The 21,471-nt window shown below is 35.5% G+C and overlaps 1 protein-coding gene across 14 annotated transcripts in view; it reads left to right on the top strand.

Moving 5' to 3' along the window:
• The window catches only part of MYCBP2 (MYC binding protein 2), a 259,127-nt gene that overhangs the window by 14,926 nt on the left and 222,730 nt on the right, over positions 1–21,471 (top strand). For all 14 annotated transcript variants that reach the window (XM_072782680.1, XM_072782681.1, XM_072782690.1 and 11 more), the window contains exons 2-3: positions 13,494–13,569; positions 17,979–18,194. In XM_072782680.1, coding sequence (XP_072638781.1) covers positions 13,494–13,569; positions 17,979–18,194 — 292 coding nt within the window. The remainder of the gene's footprint in view (positions 1–13,493; positions 13,570–17,978; positions 18,195–21,471) is intronic.

Raw genomic sequence — 21,471 nt, forward strand, 5'->3', positions numbered from 1 at the left:
CCACAGTTCTTAGTTGTAAACATTGGGAAAGATCAGCTGTATTTTGGTTTATGTCACCATATTAGAATCAGAATTCTTTCTCTGACTGCTCTTAAGATTTTTCTTTTTTAAAAAAAAAAAAAAAGATTTTTCTTTTTTACCTTTGATTTTTATAATCTGACTATGCTGTACCTAAAGTTTTTGTGTGTCTTTGTTTAGCTTGTGCTTGGTATTCGTTGAATTTCCGAGATCTATGTGATAATTTTTGTTTAATTTGGCACATTTTGGCCTTTATTTCCTCATATTATTTCAAATTCAGTCTAATTTCCTTCTGGGAATAATACTGCTATACATGTATGAGATTGCTTGAAGCTGTCTCATGGGTGAAGGGTCAGCAAACTTAATTCTGTATAGGGTCAAATACCCTACAGTATTTAGGCTTTGGGATAGTACAGTCTCTATTGCAACTGTTCAACTCTTGTTACAGTTTGAAAGCAGCCATGGGCAGTAAATATGTAAGCAGATGAGCATGGCTGTGTTCCAGTATAACTGTATTTACAAAGATAGGTGTCAGACTAAATTTGAACTGCAGACCGTAATTCCCGAGGGAGACTTTTAAAATTGCTAGAGCTTCATTATAAATTCAGGGATAAAAAACAACCAAGTGCAAAATGGAAATATTCGCAGTAACTAAAGTGGAGGGAACTAAGTGAATGAGAATAAGGGCATAGAAGAGACTAGACACATATGTTAGGACCAGGTTATTATGTTCAAATCTTGCTTTATTTGAGAACAGTAGTGGTAGTGTTAAGCTTTGAATTTATAAAAATATCTCTGGTAGCATTATGGAGAATGAAAGGTACAGAACCCCAAAGCAAGACTACCTTTAAAAAAACAATTGTAGTTCTGATGGATGGTAATAAATCCTGAAAAAAGGCAGTGGGAATAGATGAAACAGTGGATTAGAGAATGTTTTGGTGTTAGAAAGATGAAGAAAGAATGATAGAACAGGTGAGTAGATTTCAAGTATAGAAATAACAATGCCTTATTTCTATATGGTAAGTGAGGAGGAGCTAGTTTCTCAAGAGTCCATTCTTTTTTTTTTTTTTTTAAGATTTTATTTATTTATTCATAGAGACAGAGAGAGAGAGGCAGAGACACAGGCAGAGGGAGAAGCAGGCTCCATGCAGGGAGCCCTACGTGGGACTCGATCCAGGGTCTCCAGGATCACGCCCTGGCCGCAGGCGGCGCTAAACCGCTGCGCCACCGGGGCTGCCCTCAAGAGTCCATTCTTGAGAATGGTACCCTTCTCTATAAATTTTCCTTCTTGGTTATTTCAGTCAGTCCTGTAATTTCAGTTATTACCTAATTGTTTTTACTTCCTAGTGTGTGGATTATAGTTAAAACCTTTCCCTTGATCTCTAGACCTGTAATTTGAAAAGTCTTTATCAAACTCTATCAATCCTATCTCAAATACATTATGTTCAGTATATTCAAAGGCTCCATGTGACCATAGCATTACTTACGCACTGCCTCTTTTCCTGGAGGTTAGCTAAATAGAAGTCTGAAGACCTCATCTTCAAGCTTGCATTAAGAGATCATAATGACCTAACACCCACTCACCTCCATCCCGTTTTTCCAGAAGGCAAGGTGAAATCACATTTCAGTGGGAAAGTAAATTGAAATGAAGAAAGAAGAGTATTTAGAAATCAATGTTTAGGGGTACCTGAGTGGCTTAGTCAAGTGTCTGCCTTTGGCTCAGGTTATGATCTTAGGTTGCTGGGATCAAGCCCCACTTTGGACTTCTGCTTAGGAGGGAATATGCTTCTCCCTCTCCTTCTGCCCCCCCGTCCCCCCCCCCCCGGCTTGTGCGCTCTCTCAAATAAATAAATCTTTAAAGAAAAAAATCAGTGTTTAAAGGGGAAGAAGGAAGATTATAGCTTGAGGAAGGAGACAATTATCTTTTGGATAATAGATGCTGTAGTAGATGTTATTCGTGTCCTAAGCCATATCTATACTTTGGCATTTATCTCCATACTCTCTACTTATGCTTGTGACTTTCTACCTGAGAGCTTTCTTACTGGCCATAGAGACGTTCTTGGCTTATGGGCAGGGCATGCCAGAAATGCCAGAGTTAATGCCTTTAGAAAGGTTTTCAGTTGGTGATGATGGATGAGGTATTGGTGGATAAATACCTCATTTTTCTCATCCTTCAGTTGGGGTAACTGAGCCACGTTCTGCATCATTCATCAGAGTTTTCCAGTAGAATCATGCTCTAGTTGCCCATCAGGATAACTGACTAATGCATTCCTTACTGACTGCCTTCCCTTCCCTGTCTTACTTTTGATCCCCTCACCAGTGTTTTTCCTGACTCCCCTCTCAAAACAGCTACTTTTACATAATTCTTTGAATCAAGTCTGCTTCTGGGGAAACTCAAACCAAGGTAGACACTTTAGCATGATGATAATAAAATTTGTTTAGTACTTATTAAATACCAAGCATAACTCAAAGTGCTTTATAATACAATGGGAAAGGTACTATTTTCACCCTGTTTTACAAATGAGACAACTGAGTAAGAGAAGGTTAAGTAGCTTTCACAGATCACAGCTAAAAAAATGACACAGCCTACATTTGAACCTAGGTCATTTGTCTCTAAATTCTGTACTCTTAACCTGGTAGACTGAGGGAGAGAAGTGAGGAATAATGAACAAAAAAGAGAGAATGGAGATAATTTATGGAGTAATGGCCTGTAGAGAACATTTCTGTGTTGTGTAGAAGGAAAGTAAAAGGAGTAGCTTCCTAATGGAGTCCCCATTTAAGCAGCAAAGAAGTGGGTTAGATGATCTAATCTAAACTAAACAGTTTGGGGTAGGAATTTGAAGTAGCTAGAAAGATTGTCAATTTTTATGGTAGATGTACCTTTATTGTCAGAGAACATAGCTGGCTCTAGACCAGCATTCCAATGATGTTGATGAACTCTCAGTAATTATTGTTAGGGTTGTTATGGATTATTAAAGGCAAAGTTTGTAAAATATGAATGTAGAAATATAGTATATGAACAGAAAACTCTCATGAGAAGTAATATATATACTAAACATTTAAAGGACAGAAAAAGGACCTATTAAAGAAGAGTGAGAAAGAATCATCATAAAAGGTAGAAGGAGCACTAAAATAAGGGTTGAAGCCAAGTGGTAGGGGAAGGTTTTTAAAGAAGTAGACGGACAATACTCATACATGGAAGAATATGAAAGATAAAGTCTGAAGCTAGGGAATTCAGTAGGCAACAAGGAAGTTTGTGGTATTGTCTCATATACTAGTAGGAGTTTGATAGTAAGGGATTGAAAAAGTTCAAGACAGTTTTTCCCTAAGAAATTTAGTGATGAAGAGAAATAGAGAACTATTTAACTATTATTTTTTCTTCATTTGGAGGAGGCCAGTAGACTTCTGGGGTTAGAAATCCTAGATAAAAGAGATTAAAGAGTGAACAAAGAGAGGATGTAACTGGTTGAGTAAAATCCTGAGGATGGTGAATAAGATGGGGTCCAGTGTGTGAGAAGTATAGTTGGATGGAGTAATGGCTGTCTCTTTTGGGATGATGGAAGTTGGAGGAGGTGTCAGAACTAGAGGTCTCAGGGACATATTTCCAGCCTTTTTATCTTTCTGTGCTGAATTCTAGATACTTTTTTCCAGTCTCTTCAAATTCTGTATTCACCTGTGTCTGATATGCAGCAAACCAATCTAGTGAGTCTTTAATTTCAGTTATTATATTTTTCACTTTCATAGAAGTTTGATTTGATTCTCTTTCATATATGCTATATTCCCCATACACTCCAGATATTTTAAAGCTAGTCTTTTGTTTCTTTGAATTTGGTAAGCATAGTTGTGTCTGAAAATTACACCTGCACTCTGTTTTGATGTTTTTCTGTTGTCTATTTTGGCTAGTCCTCAAGGTACCTTTCTATCTTTGTGGGCCTGCTTATTTGACTGCTGTCAAACCCTTATGGTAGCTCTCTAAGGCCTGGGGTGAATAAATTGTCCTTAGAAAGTTTTATGGTTGCTTCATGGCTTGAGTCTTTCTTATCCACTTAGGCTATGTGTATCTGCAGTATAAATCTGAATGAGGCATGGTTTAAAGTCCTAATTTTTCAGAGACTCATCTCCTCACTCTCTACTCTGTCTTTTTGTTATGCTGCTCTGCCCACTGCCAAGGTGGTTTTATTTATAGTTCTTATCGCCCATCCCCACCCCCATATGAAGACTTCTAAATAGATCAAGAGATTGAAGCTATATATAGGAAAGATTGAAGCTGTATTTAGGAAATCTGTTTGCATCTCTCTCCTAGATCAGTTTGAAATGCTGAAATCTTTTCTTGTTACTAATTATCAGCCTAGGAAAGTAAATAAAAGTTTTCTACTTAGTAATCAGACTACTGTTCCTCCCTAATTTATTCAGTGATGCTGAATACAATGATGAGAGTATCATTACATTAATTACACAGGAGAAATAAGTCTGGCTTATATAGAAAAACTTCAGTTTACATATAGTGTTTTATAAATTAGTTGATTTTTAAAAAATTGGTGTTGTATCCAGTAAGCTGGATAATTCACTTACATTTTTGTGGATTACTTTGTACTTTCTATAAACACAGGTTATCTACAGTAAAAATGCTTTACGGTTTTCTTTTTAGCTATTATGATCTTTATTGTTGTTTAATTTATTGACTTCCAGATAAAGTAATTACCAGATTATTTTTTTCCTGCCTTACTGAGGCATTTCAACACAAGTAATTGTTAAGTTCTATGAAATACTTTCTCTTTTTTCTATTGAAATGTTTGTATTTTTTCCTTATTTTTTTATCCTCTTGAATTACATTGATTAATTTTACAATTTATCTTTTTTATAAGTTGCTGAGCACTCAAATTATGTTTAGATTAGTGGCTTTTTTTCTCTCAATTTTTAATTGAGATATAATTCATATATCATGAAACACACTATGTAAAAGTACACAAATCATTGGTTTTAGTATACTAACAAAGTTGTGCACCAGAACATTTTTCTTCACCCACAAAAGAAATCCCATACCCATTGGCAGTCACTCCTCTTCTCTTTTCCATCAGCCCCTAGCAACTGCTAATCAGCTTCCTGTTTCAATGGATTTGTCTAATCTAGACATTTAATATAAATGGAATAATATAATTTGTGACTGTTGGTGGCCTTTGTTTCTCTCACTTAGCATACTACTCTCAAGGTTCATCCATAAGGTAGCATGTGTCTACTCCATTCTTTTTTTTATGGCTGAATAACATCCTGTTGTGTGGATGTGCCACATTTGTTTATCCACTTGTCAATTGAGAAACATTTGGGTTGTTTCCACTTTTTGGCTTTGGTAGTGTTTTTGCTTCTTTGTTCATGGGAGATATTTGCTTGAAATTTTCTTATTTTGAAATACTCTTCAGATTTTGGTATCAGAATTATACTAGTCTCAAAATAAATTGGGAAAAGTATCTTCCTTTTATATTCATAGAAATTGAAATTGTTTGAAATAGTGTGCCAGTGAATTAAGTATTTGAAGGAATTTTCTGGTGCAGCTACTGAATCTACAGTTTTCTTTGTGGGAAGGTTTTGGCAAGGGATTCACTTTAACAGATATAAGTCTATTCAGACTTGTATTTTTTCCTTGTTTTATATTGAGAAGTTACATTTTTCAATAGAGTTTGCCCTCGTAAATTGTGAAATTTATGGGCAGTGTCTATAATGATGTCCTCCTTTTTAAAAATATTTTATTTATTTATTCATGAGAGACACACAGAGAGAGGCAGAGAGAGAAGTAGGCTCCATGCAGAGAGCCCATGCGGGACTCCATCCTGGGACTCCAGGATCCCGCCCTTGGCCAAAGGCAGGCACTCAGCCACTGAGCCACCCAGGTGTCCCTGATGTCCCCTTTCTTATTTCTCATATGGATAGTTGTGGTTTTATTTTTTCCCCCGACCAGTCTTGCTGGAGCAATCTTTCTTCATTAATCTTCTCTGGGAACCAGTTTTGCTTCCTTGATTTTCTCTATTGAATGTCTGCTATTTTATTTGATATGTTTATTTGATATCTATGTATTTTATTGATATATGTTCTTACTTTTGTTTCCCTCTTTTTACATTCTTGCTGTTGTTTCTCTAGCTTCTAAAGTTGAATGTCTAGATCATAGACTTTCAGAATTTGTTTCATTATATGCATTTATATCCATGCAAAAAGCTATACATTTTCCCTAAGCATTACTTCAGCTGCATTTCACAAGTTTGGATATGTCATGTATCATTTTCATTTAATTGAAAATATTTTCTGATTTCCATTTTAACTTTCTATTATAGCTCGTTGACTCATAGGCTATTTAAAATCTGGGTTTTGTTTTGTTTTAGATTTCTGAACATTTGGAAATATCTGAGTTTTCTTTCTGTTGGTCTCTAGTTTCATGATCACAATCACAGTCTTTGGAAATTTGTTGAGACTTAGTCTGTGATCCAGCATTGTCTATTGTGGTAAATATTTGCATTAGAAAAGAATGTACTTTCTGCATTTGATAGGTGTGATGTTTTTTTTCTAGGTATGTCAATTAGGTCAAGTTGATTAATCATGTTTTAAAGTTTTTCCTTATCCATCATGTTTTGTCTTCTACTTGTTCTGTCAATTAGAGAGAGGTATGTTAAAATCTGATCTTTTGATTGTAAGTTTGTGTTTCTCCTTTTTCTTTACTCAATTTTGCTTTGTATGTTTTGAAGTTCTGTTATTATTAGATGCACTCAGATTTGGGATTGATGTGTTTTCCTATTGAATTGACCCATTAGCATTATGAAGTGCTCAGTTCATCTCTAATAATTCTTCTAGCCTTAACAAGGCCCGTGTGTTCAGAATGTATTTCTTCTGGTTTGGGTCTGTGTCCTTTTATTTAAAAATTTGACATAGCAATTATGAAAGACCTTCCTTTTGTATTTCTTGTAGTATTGGTATATTGACAATGAATTATGTTAGCTTTCGTAGATCTAAACATTTTTATGTTCATTTTTAAAGGATATTTTTGGTAGGTACATATTTCTAGATTGCTATACCCCTCCTTCCCCAGTACTGTTCAACACAGAGAATGAAAGCTATCAATCTTACTGTTATTCTTTTGAGAGCATTTTTTTTCTCTTGTTGCTTTTAAGATTTTCTTTTTATCCTTTGTTTCAGGAATTTGTGCCTAGCATTTGGTGTGCCTGTGTGGTTTTCTTTGCATTTTCTTGCAATCCCCTGAATTTCTTGAATTGAATTTCTTGAGTTGATTTCTTTCCTCACTTTTGTAAAATTGTCATTAATTATCTGTTCACATATTGCTTTTGTTCCATTTTTTTTCTCTCTTGGATTTCAGTAACATGAATATGAGACCATTTGATTGTGTCCTACATGTTTTTTTTCTCTTTGTTTTATTCATCTCGTTCTTTTCTCTGTGTTTGAGTTTGGATATTTCCCCTTGACCTATCTGTAAGTCCATGAATCCCATTTTCCTCTGGTCTGTTCTGATCTTAAAATCATCTGACAAGTTCTTGATTTCAGATATTTATTTTTTGGAAAATCAACTTGACTTTTTTTTTTAATCAATTCTATTGAAAATTACATCATCTCATCCTATTTTTCCATCTTTGCATCTGTTTTAGATCCTTGCTTCCTAACTTCAGTATCAGTTATCTTGAGTCTGCCTGATTGGTTTTCTTTTGATGACCTGTCACATTATTTTGCTTCTTTGTTTATCTCTTAATTTGTTTATTATGTGCCTAGTATTGTGTGTAAAAAACACAATTTTTTGTTAGTTAACTCTAAAAGTTATTTTCTTTCAGAGTTTTGCTCTTGGCTGTGTTAGACAAGTAGGTTGTGGTGTTGAGAATATCTATCCAATCATGGACTAAGTAGACTCTTCCCTTTACTGGGATTCTGTCTTCTAGACTTCGAGAGACTGGGAAATTGAAGGTCCTGTTGGTCCAGCCTCTCTATTCTCCTGCATCCCATAACTAAGCCTCGTATTATTGAGAAAACTGGCTTTTCTGGATTTCCAGTTTCATTCCAGCTAAAGCACCACTAGTTTTTGGTTTTCTTTAGTAGAGTCCCTCTGCTTAAACTAAACTCAATTTGACCTCACTTTGCAAATGTCCCATGGAAGAAAATGCTAATAGTTTGAGTTCACTGGGAAAGTGCTCTTTTGTCTCTGGAGTTTTAGTTTATTTGGTTCTTAATTACATCCACAGCATTCTTATGCTAGTGGCATTTTTGAAGGAAGAGCGGTGGCTTGCTTCTTTCTAGTACCTTATTTTAGGGAAGTAGAAGTCAGGAGTTTATCTTTGCAAAAAGAAAAGACAGTTTTAAAATGCTTATTTGTATAAGCATAGTGGTATCTTGAACAGTTTTTATCTGTGTTGCCTCCAATAGTTATGTTTTTTTTTTTTCTAATATGAGCCTGTTTATCAAAGTACACTCTAGACCAGAGGTCAACAAACTATGGCACACAGATCAAATTGGCCCAGTGACTGTTTTATTTGGCACTGTGAGCTAAGAATGGTTTTGACATTTTTAAAGTTTTTTTAAAAAGTTTTGTGGTACATAAAAATTATATGAAATTCAAACTTTAGTGTTCTGAAGTAGTTTGTAATATAACCACACTTGTTTGTTTACATGTTGTCTGTGTCTGTTCTCATACCATAATGGTTGAGTAGTAGCAACAGATCCTATAGCCTACAAAGTGAAAAGTATTTACAGTCTACCTCTTTACAGAAAAACATTTGCCTATTCCTGTCTTAGACCATAGACTCAGGAATTGTTCATTTCTCATTACTAAGGGAAATTAAAATATTGAAATCTTAATCCTGAAGTTCTTTGAATTTGGGCTTATTAAAACTCGAGTATTTTAGAGTTAAAAGGAATCTCAGAAATAATCTCATTTATCTTATTATTTTACAAATGAAGAAACTGATTCAGAGTGAGAGGTTTTTTTAAATTGAATTATTGTGACTAATTTTTGTTTTTTAGAAAATAGACTCAGCAATAAGCTGATAGAGAAACTAATGATCTGTATCATGGAACAACTTGCAAAAATCATTTGTTCTTATATTGCAGAAAAAATTGGTTTTCCTTAAACAACAAGCTATTAAGATTTCTTCTTTGGAATTTTTAAAGTAAATATTTTTAAAATAAATATTTAAAGAATGTTAATAGCCTTTGCCTTTTATTAGCACCCATAATTCTTTCAACTCTCACAGGTATGAGGTTCTTTTTGTGAAATGACTAAAAATGCTACAGAATCTTCCATATATTCTTCATTAAGTTCCTATTTGATTTAGGATTTAAAGTCTTAAATCATCATAGATTCCAAGGTGAATTGTTAATGTATAAGACTAATTTCTAGAGTTTTCTTTTATCTGTCCATCCTCAGATACCATGAAAAGTTTATTTAAACTTAGTTTTCAACTAAGCTTTTCCTTTAGTCATAACATATAATGGGATGCTAGCTTACTAACACATAGCATTTTTATTTTCTAATGTTGACTATAGATTTTCTTCATTTAACTTTTATTCCTGGTTCTTTTTGACAACTATTTACTTCTGATAAAACAAGTCAAATTAACAAAAACACAGTAAAATCAATTTGTGGGGATTTGGAAAAGCTGATTCTTTAACTTTATATTCAGGAATTGGTGGTTTTAGGTTCATTAAAATTGTAATTAATTAAATGCAAAACTAATTAAATGCATAGGAAGAAGTATTTTAGGAATATATATTAAAGCTGTTTGAACTTTAAAGATGTTCGTTAAACAAAAGAAACACAATTATTGGTGTATATTTGTGAAAATTTTAGTCTTTGATAACTAGATTCAGAAAAGTCATTTTATTTGGTTTATATAGTCTGTTTCTCTGAAGATCGGTTTTGAATGAACCTTGACATTTTTCTAAATTGCATAGAAGGGGCTAACTGATTTCATTTAGTATAATAAAAGAGAAGTTGTTTTTCTAAACCATAACGAGAGATACTACTTTTCATTAACTTTTTGTTCATGTGATAATTCTTGAACATCCATAATATGTCAGGCACTGATGCAGGTGTTGAAAGTACAGAGTTGAAATAGAATTAATTCTTCATGCCCTCACAATGCTTATAGTTGAACAGATTGTCTAAGCAGGTTTATCTGTTCATGTGTAGCACATGATACTACTATTCATCAGTCTTTCTCTTTACTTTTATAGCATACTTTTCCGGGAAATCTCCGGGAATTCAAACTTTAGTGTTCTGAAGTAGTTTGTAATATACTTTATACTTTTAATATATATTAAAGCTGTTTGAACTTTAAAGATGTTCGTTAAACAAAAGAAACACAAGTATTGGTGTATATTTGTGAAAATTTTAGTCTTTGATAACTAGATTCAGAAAAGTCATTTTATTTGGTTTATATAGTCTGTTTCTCTGAAGATCAGTTTTGAATGAACCTTGACATGGTTTTCTGTCTTTGAATGAACCTGTACATGGTTTTCTGTTACTTCCTTTGCACCAAAATCTGCATAAAATAATTTCATGGATACTTCCTAAATGGCTTACATATCCTTTAAATGTATTAATGTATCTATGACTCTATCCTTGATCCTCTGTGTATTTTAGTCTGAGTAGTGCTTATAGCTGAAGCTCTGAACTTCTTTTCTCTCTTTCCTGTCTCCTTCCTCCTACTTTTTCTTTCTCTCAAAATAATATTGAGTACTTTGTTCCAGGTATTATACAAAGAGGCTACAGCACTGCACAAGAAGCACATGGCCTCTGTACTCTTGGCACTTACAACCTGGTGAAGGAGTAGTGCATTAAACACATAACCCCATACAAAATTACAGTTGTAGACAACACAATGAAACACAAGTGTAAAATGACATGAGGGTGTGTGTTAAGGAAACTAACCCTGTCTGGGGACATTACTGAGAAAGTGACACTTGTATTGGGACCTCACAGATGAATGGTGGTTAGCAGAAGATGTGGGAAGGAATACCAGGAAGAGGGAGGACGTTTGTGAAAGCCCATAAGTAATTTAGCATATTCACACAACTGGAAGGATGTCTTGATGACTGGAATATGATGAACAAGTTGGAGGGTGATGCAAAAAGAGGCAGGAAAGCTGGCAGAGGTCAAATCTTGGTAGATCTTTTAAGCCATGCCAATGTTTTTGGACTCTTCCAAGAGAATTGAGGAGATAATAGTAGGGTTTTAGGTGGGGTAATTACCTACTCAGATTTGTGTTTCTATTTTTTTTTAAGATTTTATTTATTTATTAGAGAAGGCAGGGTTGTGCATGTGCAAATAAGTGCCTGTGAGCTGGGGGAGGAGCAGAGGGTGAGGGAGAGGGAATCCTAAATAGACCCAAGGCTTAGCACATAGCCCGAAATGGGGCTGTATGTCACAACTGCAAGATCATGACCTGAGCCAAAATTAAGAGTCAGATGTTCAACCAACTGAGCCACCCTGGTGCCCCTCAGATTTGTGTTTTTAAAGGTTGACTTGGGTATGAAGAGTAGTTTGAAGTGGGGCAAATGTGGATGTGCAGAAATGAGTTAAAAAGCTTTTATAATAGGGGTACCTGGGTCACTCAGTGGCCTTTTGAACATCTGCCTTTGGCTCAGGTTGTGATCCCTGGATCCTGGGATTGGGTCCCACAATCCCTCTGCCCATGTCTCTGCCTCTCTCTGTGTGTCTCTGTGATAAAATAAATAAAGATAATCTAAAAAAAAAAAAAAAAAAATTGGAATAGACCAGGCAAGAGGTGGTGGTAACTTAGATTCAAGAACTATTTACAGGACATAATTGACAAGATTTTGTGATTATTTTGGTTTAGGGAGTAAAGCTGAAGGAACTGTCAAAGATAAGTTTTCACATGCTTGTTTATGCCTATTTTGCTGACATTTTAGTATCTTGAACTCAGACATCTTTAAAATTGAAACTGAGTGGGTCAGTTAAGCAACTCTTTTTTTTTTTTTTAAGATTTTATTTATTCATGAAAGACACAGGGAGAGAGAGAGAGAGAGAGAGAGAGAGAGAGGCAGACACACAGGCAGAGGGAGAAGTAGGCTCCATGCAGGGAGCCAGACCTGGGACTCGATCCAGGGTCTCCAGGATCACACCCTGGACTGAAGGCAGTGCTAAACCGCTTAGCCACCCAGACTGCCCCAGTTAAGCAACTCTTGATTTCGGCTCAGGTCAGTATCTCAGGGTTGTAAGATAGAGCCCAAAATTTGAAAATAAAATAGAATCCGTTTTTTCCTTTTAGAAACTAATTCTTCCCCATGACTTCCCCAATTTTGTGAATGACATCTCTACCTCCAGGTGGCCTAGGCATACAACTTTTGTTTTGGTCACAACTTCCACTAAATTGGTTACCACGTATTAAGGACTTGACCTTTAGCATGTAGAGTCTGTTCCTTCCCTTCCTTCTCTTCCTCTTTTCTTTTCTCCCCCTCCCCCACTCTCTGCTTCCTCCTTCTCCTGAGTAGCATCCTCTTGCTAGATCATTAAACTGTGTTTTTCATTGGTCTTTGAACTCCTTGAGGACAAGAACTGTCTTTTTCATCTTGTCTTTTTTAGTACCTAACAGTGTGTACCTCAACATTGGAGAGAGAAAAAAAGATAAAATAAAATAAAACAAAATACATTGTTTTCCTCAACTCTTGTTTCTTCACTATAATTCTTACTCTTTGCCACATTTTTTTCCCTCTCTTTCTCAAAGTCATTTAAGGGCTTCCTTCTGTTTAAAGAAAAATTTGGTTTTAGGCCTGTGAGGTCATGAAAAACTGGCTGAGGATATGAAGAGTATGAGTTTGGGTTTTTTCTTTTCTTTTTCTTTCTTTCTTTCTTTCTTTCTTTTTTTTTTTTTTTTTTAAAGATTTTATTTATTTATTCATGACAGAGAGAGAGGGAGAGAGAGGCAGAGGGAGAAGCAGGCTCCGTGCAGAGAGCCGGATGCGGGATTCGATCCTGGGTCTCCAAGATCACAACCTGGGCTGAAGGTGGCGCTAAACTGCTGGGCCACCAGGGCTGCCGGAGTTTGGGTTTTTTCTATAGTAATTCAGTAAAAATTGCGTCCTGTCCCTTTTTACACTATAGCCCTCACTACTACAAAGAGTCGATTTTTCTGGGAAGGGGATGTACTTGATATTTATTAGCATCCCCATTGTTGAATAAAAATTTTAAAAACTTTATTTAGTGCCATTTGCATTTTTTAATTTTATAAAAATATTTGCAAAATTCAATTTTTAAAATCATTTAATGTATATTTCTTAGCTTTCCAGTATTGTTACTATCTCAGTAGCTTCATTGTGTGTTAGTATCTTATATGTACATCTAGAGTATATGATTTCAGAGAAAGAAAGTTTGTAGGAGAAATATTCAGATGTCTGCTTTGGAAGTATGTATTTTTCATAGCTTTATATATCCTAATAATGAACTTTCATAATTTTTTTTCCACTTTTAGGAATAAGAAAATTTTAAATAAAAAGAAGTTGAAAAGAAAACAGAAGAGCAAGTCAAAAGTGAAGACAAGAAGCAAGGTAAAACTGCTGACAATTTATAGGGAGTAAGAACTTTTTCATACACTAATTAGAGTAAAAATGCCAAGATTAAAAATGTATAACTAGCACTATTTTTCTATTTTTTATTTTAATTTTTTAAAAAGCCTTTTATTACTTGGTTACACTAGTTAGTTTCATCTTTGGAGCCTCTCATGGCCAGTAGCCTGGAAGTTAGTATTTGGTTGCTGAAAATTATTTACTATTCATTCATGTGATTTTTGATCAGTTCTTTGGCAGAACATATCCATTTCTCGTCTCTTTTTTTCCCCCACTCTGACTACATGTTCTACAAACTGAGTAAAATTGGCTTGTGAGTTGGGACTTGGATTTGGCCTATGCACATGTCATGAGTTAGGGAGAATCTTGGTGTATCCATATTGTTCTGAGCTCCTTTTGATGGTGGGTGGCTGTGCAAAAGAAAAGGCAATATAGAATATTTGAGTTAAATGAGACCATAGAGAGCAAGGATCCTTTTTTTCCCATCTAATGCAGAAATCTTCTCTATTAAATCTTTAACATTTTTACTTTCTACCAGAGTCTTGTCTTTTGAACGGTATCGAGAAGCCAAGACAGGAGAAAGAGAGGAGTCATAACCATGATTTCTAAACAGCTCCGCTTCCGGTTAAAGAAACAATAATAGCTTAGCTTGGCCTGTACTTCATATTTTAAGTTCTAAAGACAATTGTTTCCAACCCTTGTTAATTAGTGTTCTTGCCATTTTGTAACTGAGAGAAATATACATTAAAGTAGTAAACCAAAAAATAAAATTATAGGGGATGAAATTTATCTAGTGGCTCTATCTTGAGACACAGCTGGATCCTAGGGATTCAGTAATGTCATCAAATCTGTGTCTTTATCTCTTGCTTCTGCTTTCTTTTGTGTGTGGGCTTATTACCTGTGACTGAGGACTAAGGCTGCTGGGAGCTCCAACTTCATTTTCTTTGAGCAAGGGGCGATCTCCTTTATTATTAGTTCTAGCAGAAAGTCTTGGGTATGATTTTTGATTGATCTTCATCACTCTGGCCTTAGAGAATGGGGTACTTTGGTTAGACTGAGTTATGTTTATAACCCTGTGATGGGTGATAGGTGAGTACCCTGATGAGCAGGTCATGTGAAATGGGAGGGGGTCGTTACCCTACAGAAAATGTTGCTGGGTGGGCAGGTAAATAATATGTGTTCACTATATCATTTCTTATTACTACTGCTTTTGGAGTAAAAGAGGGAAGTGGAGAACATTCTCAATATACTTGATGTATAGTCATTTGGATTTTCAACCTCTACCCCTTTTCCACTTTTTGGTGTTATGTGAAAACCAGAGTATGGGAATCTTGAAAAATTAAAAAAAATTGAGATTATCATAGTAATGTGGTTGTAAGAAATAATACGGCGATCCTGTATACTTATTTGTTTTTTCCAATTGCTAAGTTATTGCATCAATTAATGTAGTAAACTTCACATATCGATACTGACCCAGCCTACTGAATTTATTAAAATTTCACCAGTTTTACAAGTACTCATTTGTGTTTGTATGTGTATGTATATTTAGCTCTATGCAATTTTGTCACATGTGGACCATTATCACAGTCAATATATAGGAGTTCCATTACAAGGGTCTTTTTTGCTACTTTTAAAATAGCCACAGACACCCCCCCCCCCGCCCCCCCCCCACCATCTCCTTAGCTTCTGGCAATCACTTATCTATTTTCCATTTCTATAATTTTTTCATTTCAAGAATATTATATAAATGTAATCATGGGGATTAGCCTTTGCTGCTCAGCGTAATTCCCTTGACATTTTCCAAGTTGTTGCAAATATCATTAGTTTGTACCTTTTTATTGCTGAGTAAGCTTTCCATGGTAAAGATATACCATGATTTGTTTAACCATTCATCCATTAAAGGACATCTGAATTGTCTCTTGTTTTTGGTTATTTTGAATGAATCTGCTATGAATATTCATGTGCTGGTTATTGAATGAACATAAGTTTTTATTTCTTTGGTATAAATCCAGTACAGTTGCTGGATTGTACTGTAAGGTACATATTTAATTTTGTAAGAAACCGCCGTGCTTTTTTCCGGATGGCTGGATGATTTTACATTACCATTAACAATGTAGTTAAGGGTACAGTTTCTCCAGTTTCTCCGTATCTTTACCAGCACTTGGTGTTGTCATTATTTTTTATTCTAGCCAGTCTGATAGGTTTGTACTATATCTCATTTTGTTTTAATTTGCATTTTCCTAGTGGCTCACCATAGTGAATTTATTAGTTAGTTTCTGTATATCTTCTTTGGTGAGATGCTTATTCATGTCTTTTGCCCATTTTCTAAATTGAATTGCTTATATGTTTTTTACTTTTGAGTTTTGAAAATTCTTTATATATTCTGCATGCTAGTCTTTTGTCAGGTATGTGATTTGCAGGTATTATCTACCAGTCCGTAACTCTACTGCTATTATTCTTTAAATTATAATTTCCAGTTGTTCATTTTAAGTACAAAAATACACTGACTTTTTTTTTTTTAAATATTATCTGGTATCCTATGATTTTGCTAAATCTGCATGTTTTTTTCTAGTGGCTTTTTTCAGACATCTTAAGGTTCTCTACATGTCTTCTGCAAATAAAGAAATTTGTTTTTTAGTAGATATTTTTTCCTTTCTGACTATACCTTGTAGTCATTTTTCTTGGTTTATTACCCTGCATATCTAGTACAGTGTTGAATCTTATTGTTGAGAATAGGTATCTTTTCCTTGTTTGCATCTTAGGATCAGGCATTAAGTCTGTGTTAGCTGTGGGTGTTTCATAGATGCCCTGTATCCAGTTGTGGACATTTCCTTTTATTCCTAGTTTACTTACACTTTTTATCATGAATAGGTGTTTGATTTGTCTCAAATGCTTATTCTGGGGATCCCTGGGTGGCGCAGCGGTTTGGCGCCTGCCTTTGGCCCAGGGCGCGATCCTGGAGACCCGGGATCGAATCCCACGTCGGGCTCCCGGTGCATGGAGCCTGCTTCTCCCTCTGCCTGTGTCTCTGCCTCTCTCTCTCTCTCTCTCTCTCTCTCTCTCTGTGTGACTATCATAAATAAATAAAATTTAAAAAAAATAAAGTGTCAAATGCTTATTCTGTGTTTATTTAGAGAATCATATGGTCTTTTTTTTAATTATTTTTGTTGATATGGGGAATTATACTGATTCCTTTTCTAGTGTTGTAACCAGCCGATTTTTTGGTCATAATGTATTATCTTTTTCATATGTTCTTGAATTTGGTTTGCTAATAATTGGTTGCTTTTAATATCTATGGAAGGCATACTTACACATTATTTGTCAATTAACTTTGTTATGTTTTTTTCTAACAAGGAGTATTTCACTTTTCCCCCAATTATTTATGGAAGGAGGGAAGAATTTTGAGACCAGTCGTTTTGGTATTTGAGGCGTACTTCTGATATTTTTTGGAACTTGCATTAATAGAATATCTTAAACCAGTTCTGTATATTTATAATTTAAATGTTGATCTCAAAAGCACGATTGTGGTTTGATGAATAAAATACTGCGCTCAACCAGAAATTGACTAGTTTTAATAATTAAATTATCAATCATGAGGGAGGCCTGGGTGGCTGGCTCAGTGATTGAGTGTCTGCTTTTGGCTCAGGTGGTAATCCTGGGGTCCTGGGGTCCTGGGATTGAGTCCTACCATCAGGCAGGAACTGATTCTCCCTCTGCCTATGTCTCTGCCTCTCTATGTGTCTCTCATGAATAAATTAATAAAATATTTTTTAAAAAATTATGAAGCATGTAATTTTTAGTATTTATTAAAACTGATAGCTAGGAGAGAGCTTCAGGAAAGCATATGTCCATAATCTGCAGAAATCTAACTTCCTAACATTACCAGTATTTGAGAATGAAAACAGAAGAATTGATTAAAATTAAGATGGTTTTGTTGTTTTTTTTTCAGTTCTGATTTCTGTTGAAGTCCCTAAATCCACTTTTAAAAGAAATAAAAATTTAATTCAACATTTGTAGTAGGTCATTGAGACTCTGTAATATACATCTGGTGTCCCCTAGAAAAGCACCAAATTAATATTCTGTGATACTACAACAGTTGAGCTTTGTTGGCTCTATTCCTATCATGGGATAAAAGGGTATTCCTATTAGACTCTTTGCCAGTCTCCAGCCCTTGTCAGTTTGGTTATTGCTGTGTTACTTAGAAATTTGTGAAATGTAGAAGAAAGGGTACTTACTATAAATTGAATCAGTAGACTTAGATTATCTTTGTTGTGTCACTTAATGACTTCTGTAACTCATCTAGCATGTTTAATATTTAATTTTTATTTAAAGTGAGAATTGGTGATGATGGAAAAGAATATGAAATTGAAATATTATATCTTCTATTTCAGTCTGAAAACTTGGAGAATACAATAATCATACCAGATATCAAATTACATAGCAATCCTTCTGCATTTAATATTTATTGCAATGTACGCCATTGCGTTCTGGAATGGCAGAAAAAGGAAACATCGTTAGCAGCTGCATCCAAGAACTCTGTGCAGAGTGGAGAATCAGATAGTGATGAAGAGGAGGAATCCAAAGAGCCCCCTATCAAGCTTCCAAAGGTAAGTCACTAAGTTCCACATGGATGGATAACCTACAGATGTTTTGGCTATAGTACATATATTTGCAGCACTAAAATACCTTGCAGTTTATAAAAATGTGCACTAAAAATTAACAGCGCTCATGGGTAAAAAAAAACAGGCCTGGGGCTGACCAGGAAAACTCTGCAACTTTATAACTGGTTGTTAACAAAGTCAATGATTGGTAACTCAGTTATGAGTACTTGGCAGCCCTGGAAAAAAGATTAGGGGCTTTTTTTTGTTTTTTGTTTTTTTGATTAGGGGCTTTTAAAAATGTACAAAAGCAGTAAAGTGGGAATAGTGGCTTGTAAACACTGAGCCATTGCAGGTAGAAGTGGAACTCTGAGCTGGTGGGCTGCTATTAAGGTGAGCATAAGCAGAATTGCAAACTACCACAAGCCAAGAGCCATAGAAAGCCAGAGGTGCTCCCTTCTGGGAAAGATAGAAAGCCAGAGGTGCTCCCTTCTGGGAAAGGAACCCTTGGTACAGGTATGCATTTTTATTTTTCTAGAACTAAAACTAGAAGGGCCCTTGGCTATGTAGCTGCTTAGCTGAAAGCTTTTGCCTTTTCTGCCTAAGAATATAATTGTACTCTTGCTATTTTGGCTCCCCTTGCCTATGAGAAAAATTACATATGAAGCAACCAAACTTCTACATTGTTCTGCTATTACTTCTCTTTACCAGAGATATATAAGCTAATTGGTATTATAAAAACATGTATGGTATTAGACAAACTATTCTTAAGATATTCCCTTCTTTTAAGTATTAATATATTTCAAGACAGTAATGTTATTTCATATATATATTTTTTCTGTATTGTAGGTGTAGTTTGTATTTCTAACAAAAGACATATAGACATTTTTAAAAGGGTACCTTTACTATAAATGGTTCATGTGTATTGCTTTTTTCTAAATATAGGCATTTAAAAATGGTTTTCTTTCTCATAAATGATTAAAGTCTATTGCTTTTTTTACTAAACTGGTATCTTGGGCAGCCCCGGTGGCGCAGCGGTTTACCGCCGCCTGCAGCCTGGGGTGATCCTGGAGACGCTGGATCGAGTCCCACACTGGGCTCCCTGCATGGAGCCTGCTTCTCCCTCTGCCTGTTCCTCAGCCCCTCTCTCCCTCTGTGTCTCTATGAATAAATAAATAAAATTTAAAAAAAAAGAATTAAAAAAATAAATAAACTGGTATCTTAAAACTCTGCCTTGGAAACGTTTATACATGTACAGAGGGGCTATCATGCAAATATTTTGCTATTTGAAAATAGCAGCCAAGATAGAAAGTACACCACTGTCCTTAATCATTACTGTGGGATTCTTCTCACCTTATGCTCAGCGGATGACTTACTTCCTGGTTCATAGAGTAAAAGTGGTTGTATGAACTTCCTCAGCCTTTTAGTCAACTGTCTTCAAATATCTTTCTCTTGGGTTCTTTAGTTCCTTTCTCTCCACTGTCCTTAAGTGTACCTTCTTTACTGACTCCTTTCTTCTACTTAAAGCTAGCAAGCTCATCTTTTTCATGTAAGCTTATCTAGGTAGAGAGTTTTCCATCAGTACTGACACGTCAGGGAACAGGGTACAATGATTAAGAACATCGACAGTGGAGTCAAACTGCACAGGCTCAAACACTCACCATTAAAAATACTAGCTGTGTGATGCTGGGAAAGTTAGTTGACTTATCTGTGCCTATTTTGTCATCTATGAAATGAAGAGAACATCCACCTCACAGGGTTGTAGGAGGATTTTGTGAGTTAATAAGTGTCATAAGTAGTTATAAGTATATCAGGTTAGGTGCAAACAAGGTGCAAATAAGACATTGTGTAGGTGCAAATGAATTTGAGTTACTTTTCAAGGAACTCTTCAATTTATTAATAAATACTTTATGTCCAAGGAAATAAAACTTCTGGACAATCTGTGAGATGATAGGACAAGAGGGGAAGAAGTGCCGAGATGTCTTTATGCAGAAGCACTCAGAATGCTGTGGGTTAGGGTGTGGGTGGGGACTGAAACTTCCAGGTGGTGTTTTTGGCAGGCATTTGCATGACGGAAAGGACTGACACGGAAGAAGAGATGAGGCCTTCAGAGCTTGAGGTGAGGGGAATTTGAGGGCAGGTGAGAAATGGTAGTAGCATTTTTTTCCTTTCAACCGGTTCTGCTCCAGATGCTACTCTTTTACATCAGTTCTTTCCTTCTCTTTTCAGTTGTTCCTCTATTGTTCCTCCTACACATGTGGCTGTCACTTTCCTTCTTTTCACTGAGTTTTTTTTTTCTCTCCTACTTCTTTCCTCTCACATAATTAAAGCAGTTTTTATTTGTTGTTGAAATAGCAGTTTGATCCAATTTTATTTTCTCCTTGAATTTTAAAAACTAAGTTCAATTTATTACATAGACTTTGTCAGGTTTTTTTGCTTTTGGTTTTTGTGCGTCAGCAATCTTTGATATTTTAAAAAGGACTTTCTTACCTATACCTAAATGCTTTCTATTAAGTTTTTTTTTTCCCAAAATACAGATTTTAGGGGCCCCTGGGTGCCTCAGTTGGTTAAGCATCTGCCTTCAGCTCAGGTCATGATCCCGGGGTCCTGGGATGGAGCCCCATGTAGGGCTCCCTGCTCAGTGGGGGCCTGTTTCTTCTCCCTCTCCTTCTGCCTCTCCCCTCCACTCACGGACTTTCTCTTCTCTCTCAAATAAATAAGTAAAATCTTAAAAACTAAGATACAGTTTTTACCCCATTCAAACCATCTTTCACTATCTGATTTCTAGATCCTCTAAAATGTTCCAAGCTTTATAACTACGTAATTCTTAATAGTTTTTTTTAGGATTCATACTTCCCTTTCAGTCTTATTTGAGGCTGGTCATACCACATATTTTGTTAAAAGGTATAGATTTACATAGACTTATTTATTTACTTCTTAAGTTTATTTACTTCTGAATTCTTTTTTGAGTTGTAGCAAGCATTGTATTAGGCCCTGAAAATAAAATGATGAGACACAGTCCCTACCCTCAAGAAAGTTATGTCTGGTAGGGGTAAACAGACATGTCTAGTCAGTTAAGGGCTCCTAGGGGTATGGTAGGTGTAATGGAACGTGGTAGAATAAGAATGTAGCACTGACTACAGATTCCTGTGCAGGCAAAGGGAACAGCGTCATTGTAAAAGTACAAGTGGTCTGTTTTGGCTGAGATGGAGTAGCTGAGTAGAGCAAGAGGCAGAGAGCGGGGGTTAGATCGTGAAGGGCATTCTGTGTCTTGTAGCCACTTTCA

The sequence above is a fragment of the Canis lupus genome, chromosome 17 (genome assembly GCF_048164855.1).
Source record: "Canis lupus baileyi chromosome 17, mCanLup2.hap1, whole genome shotgun sequence".
Taxonomy (NCBI): Eukaryota; Metazoa; Chordata; class Mammalia; order Carnivora; family Canidae; genus Canis; species Canis lupus.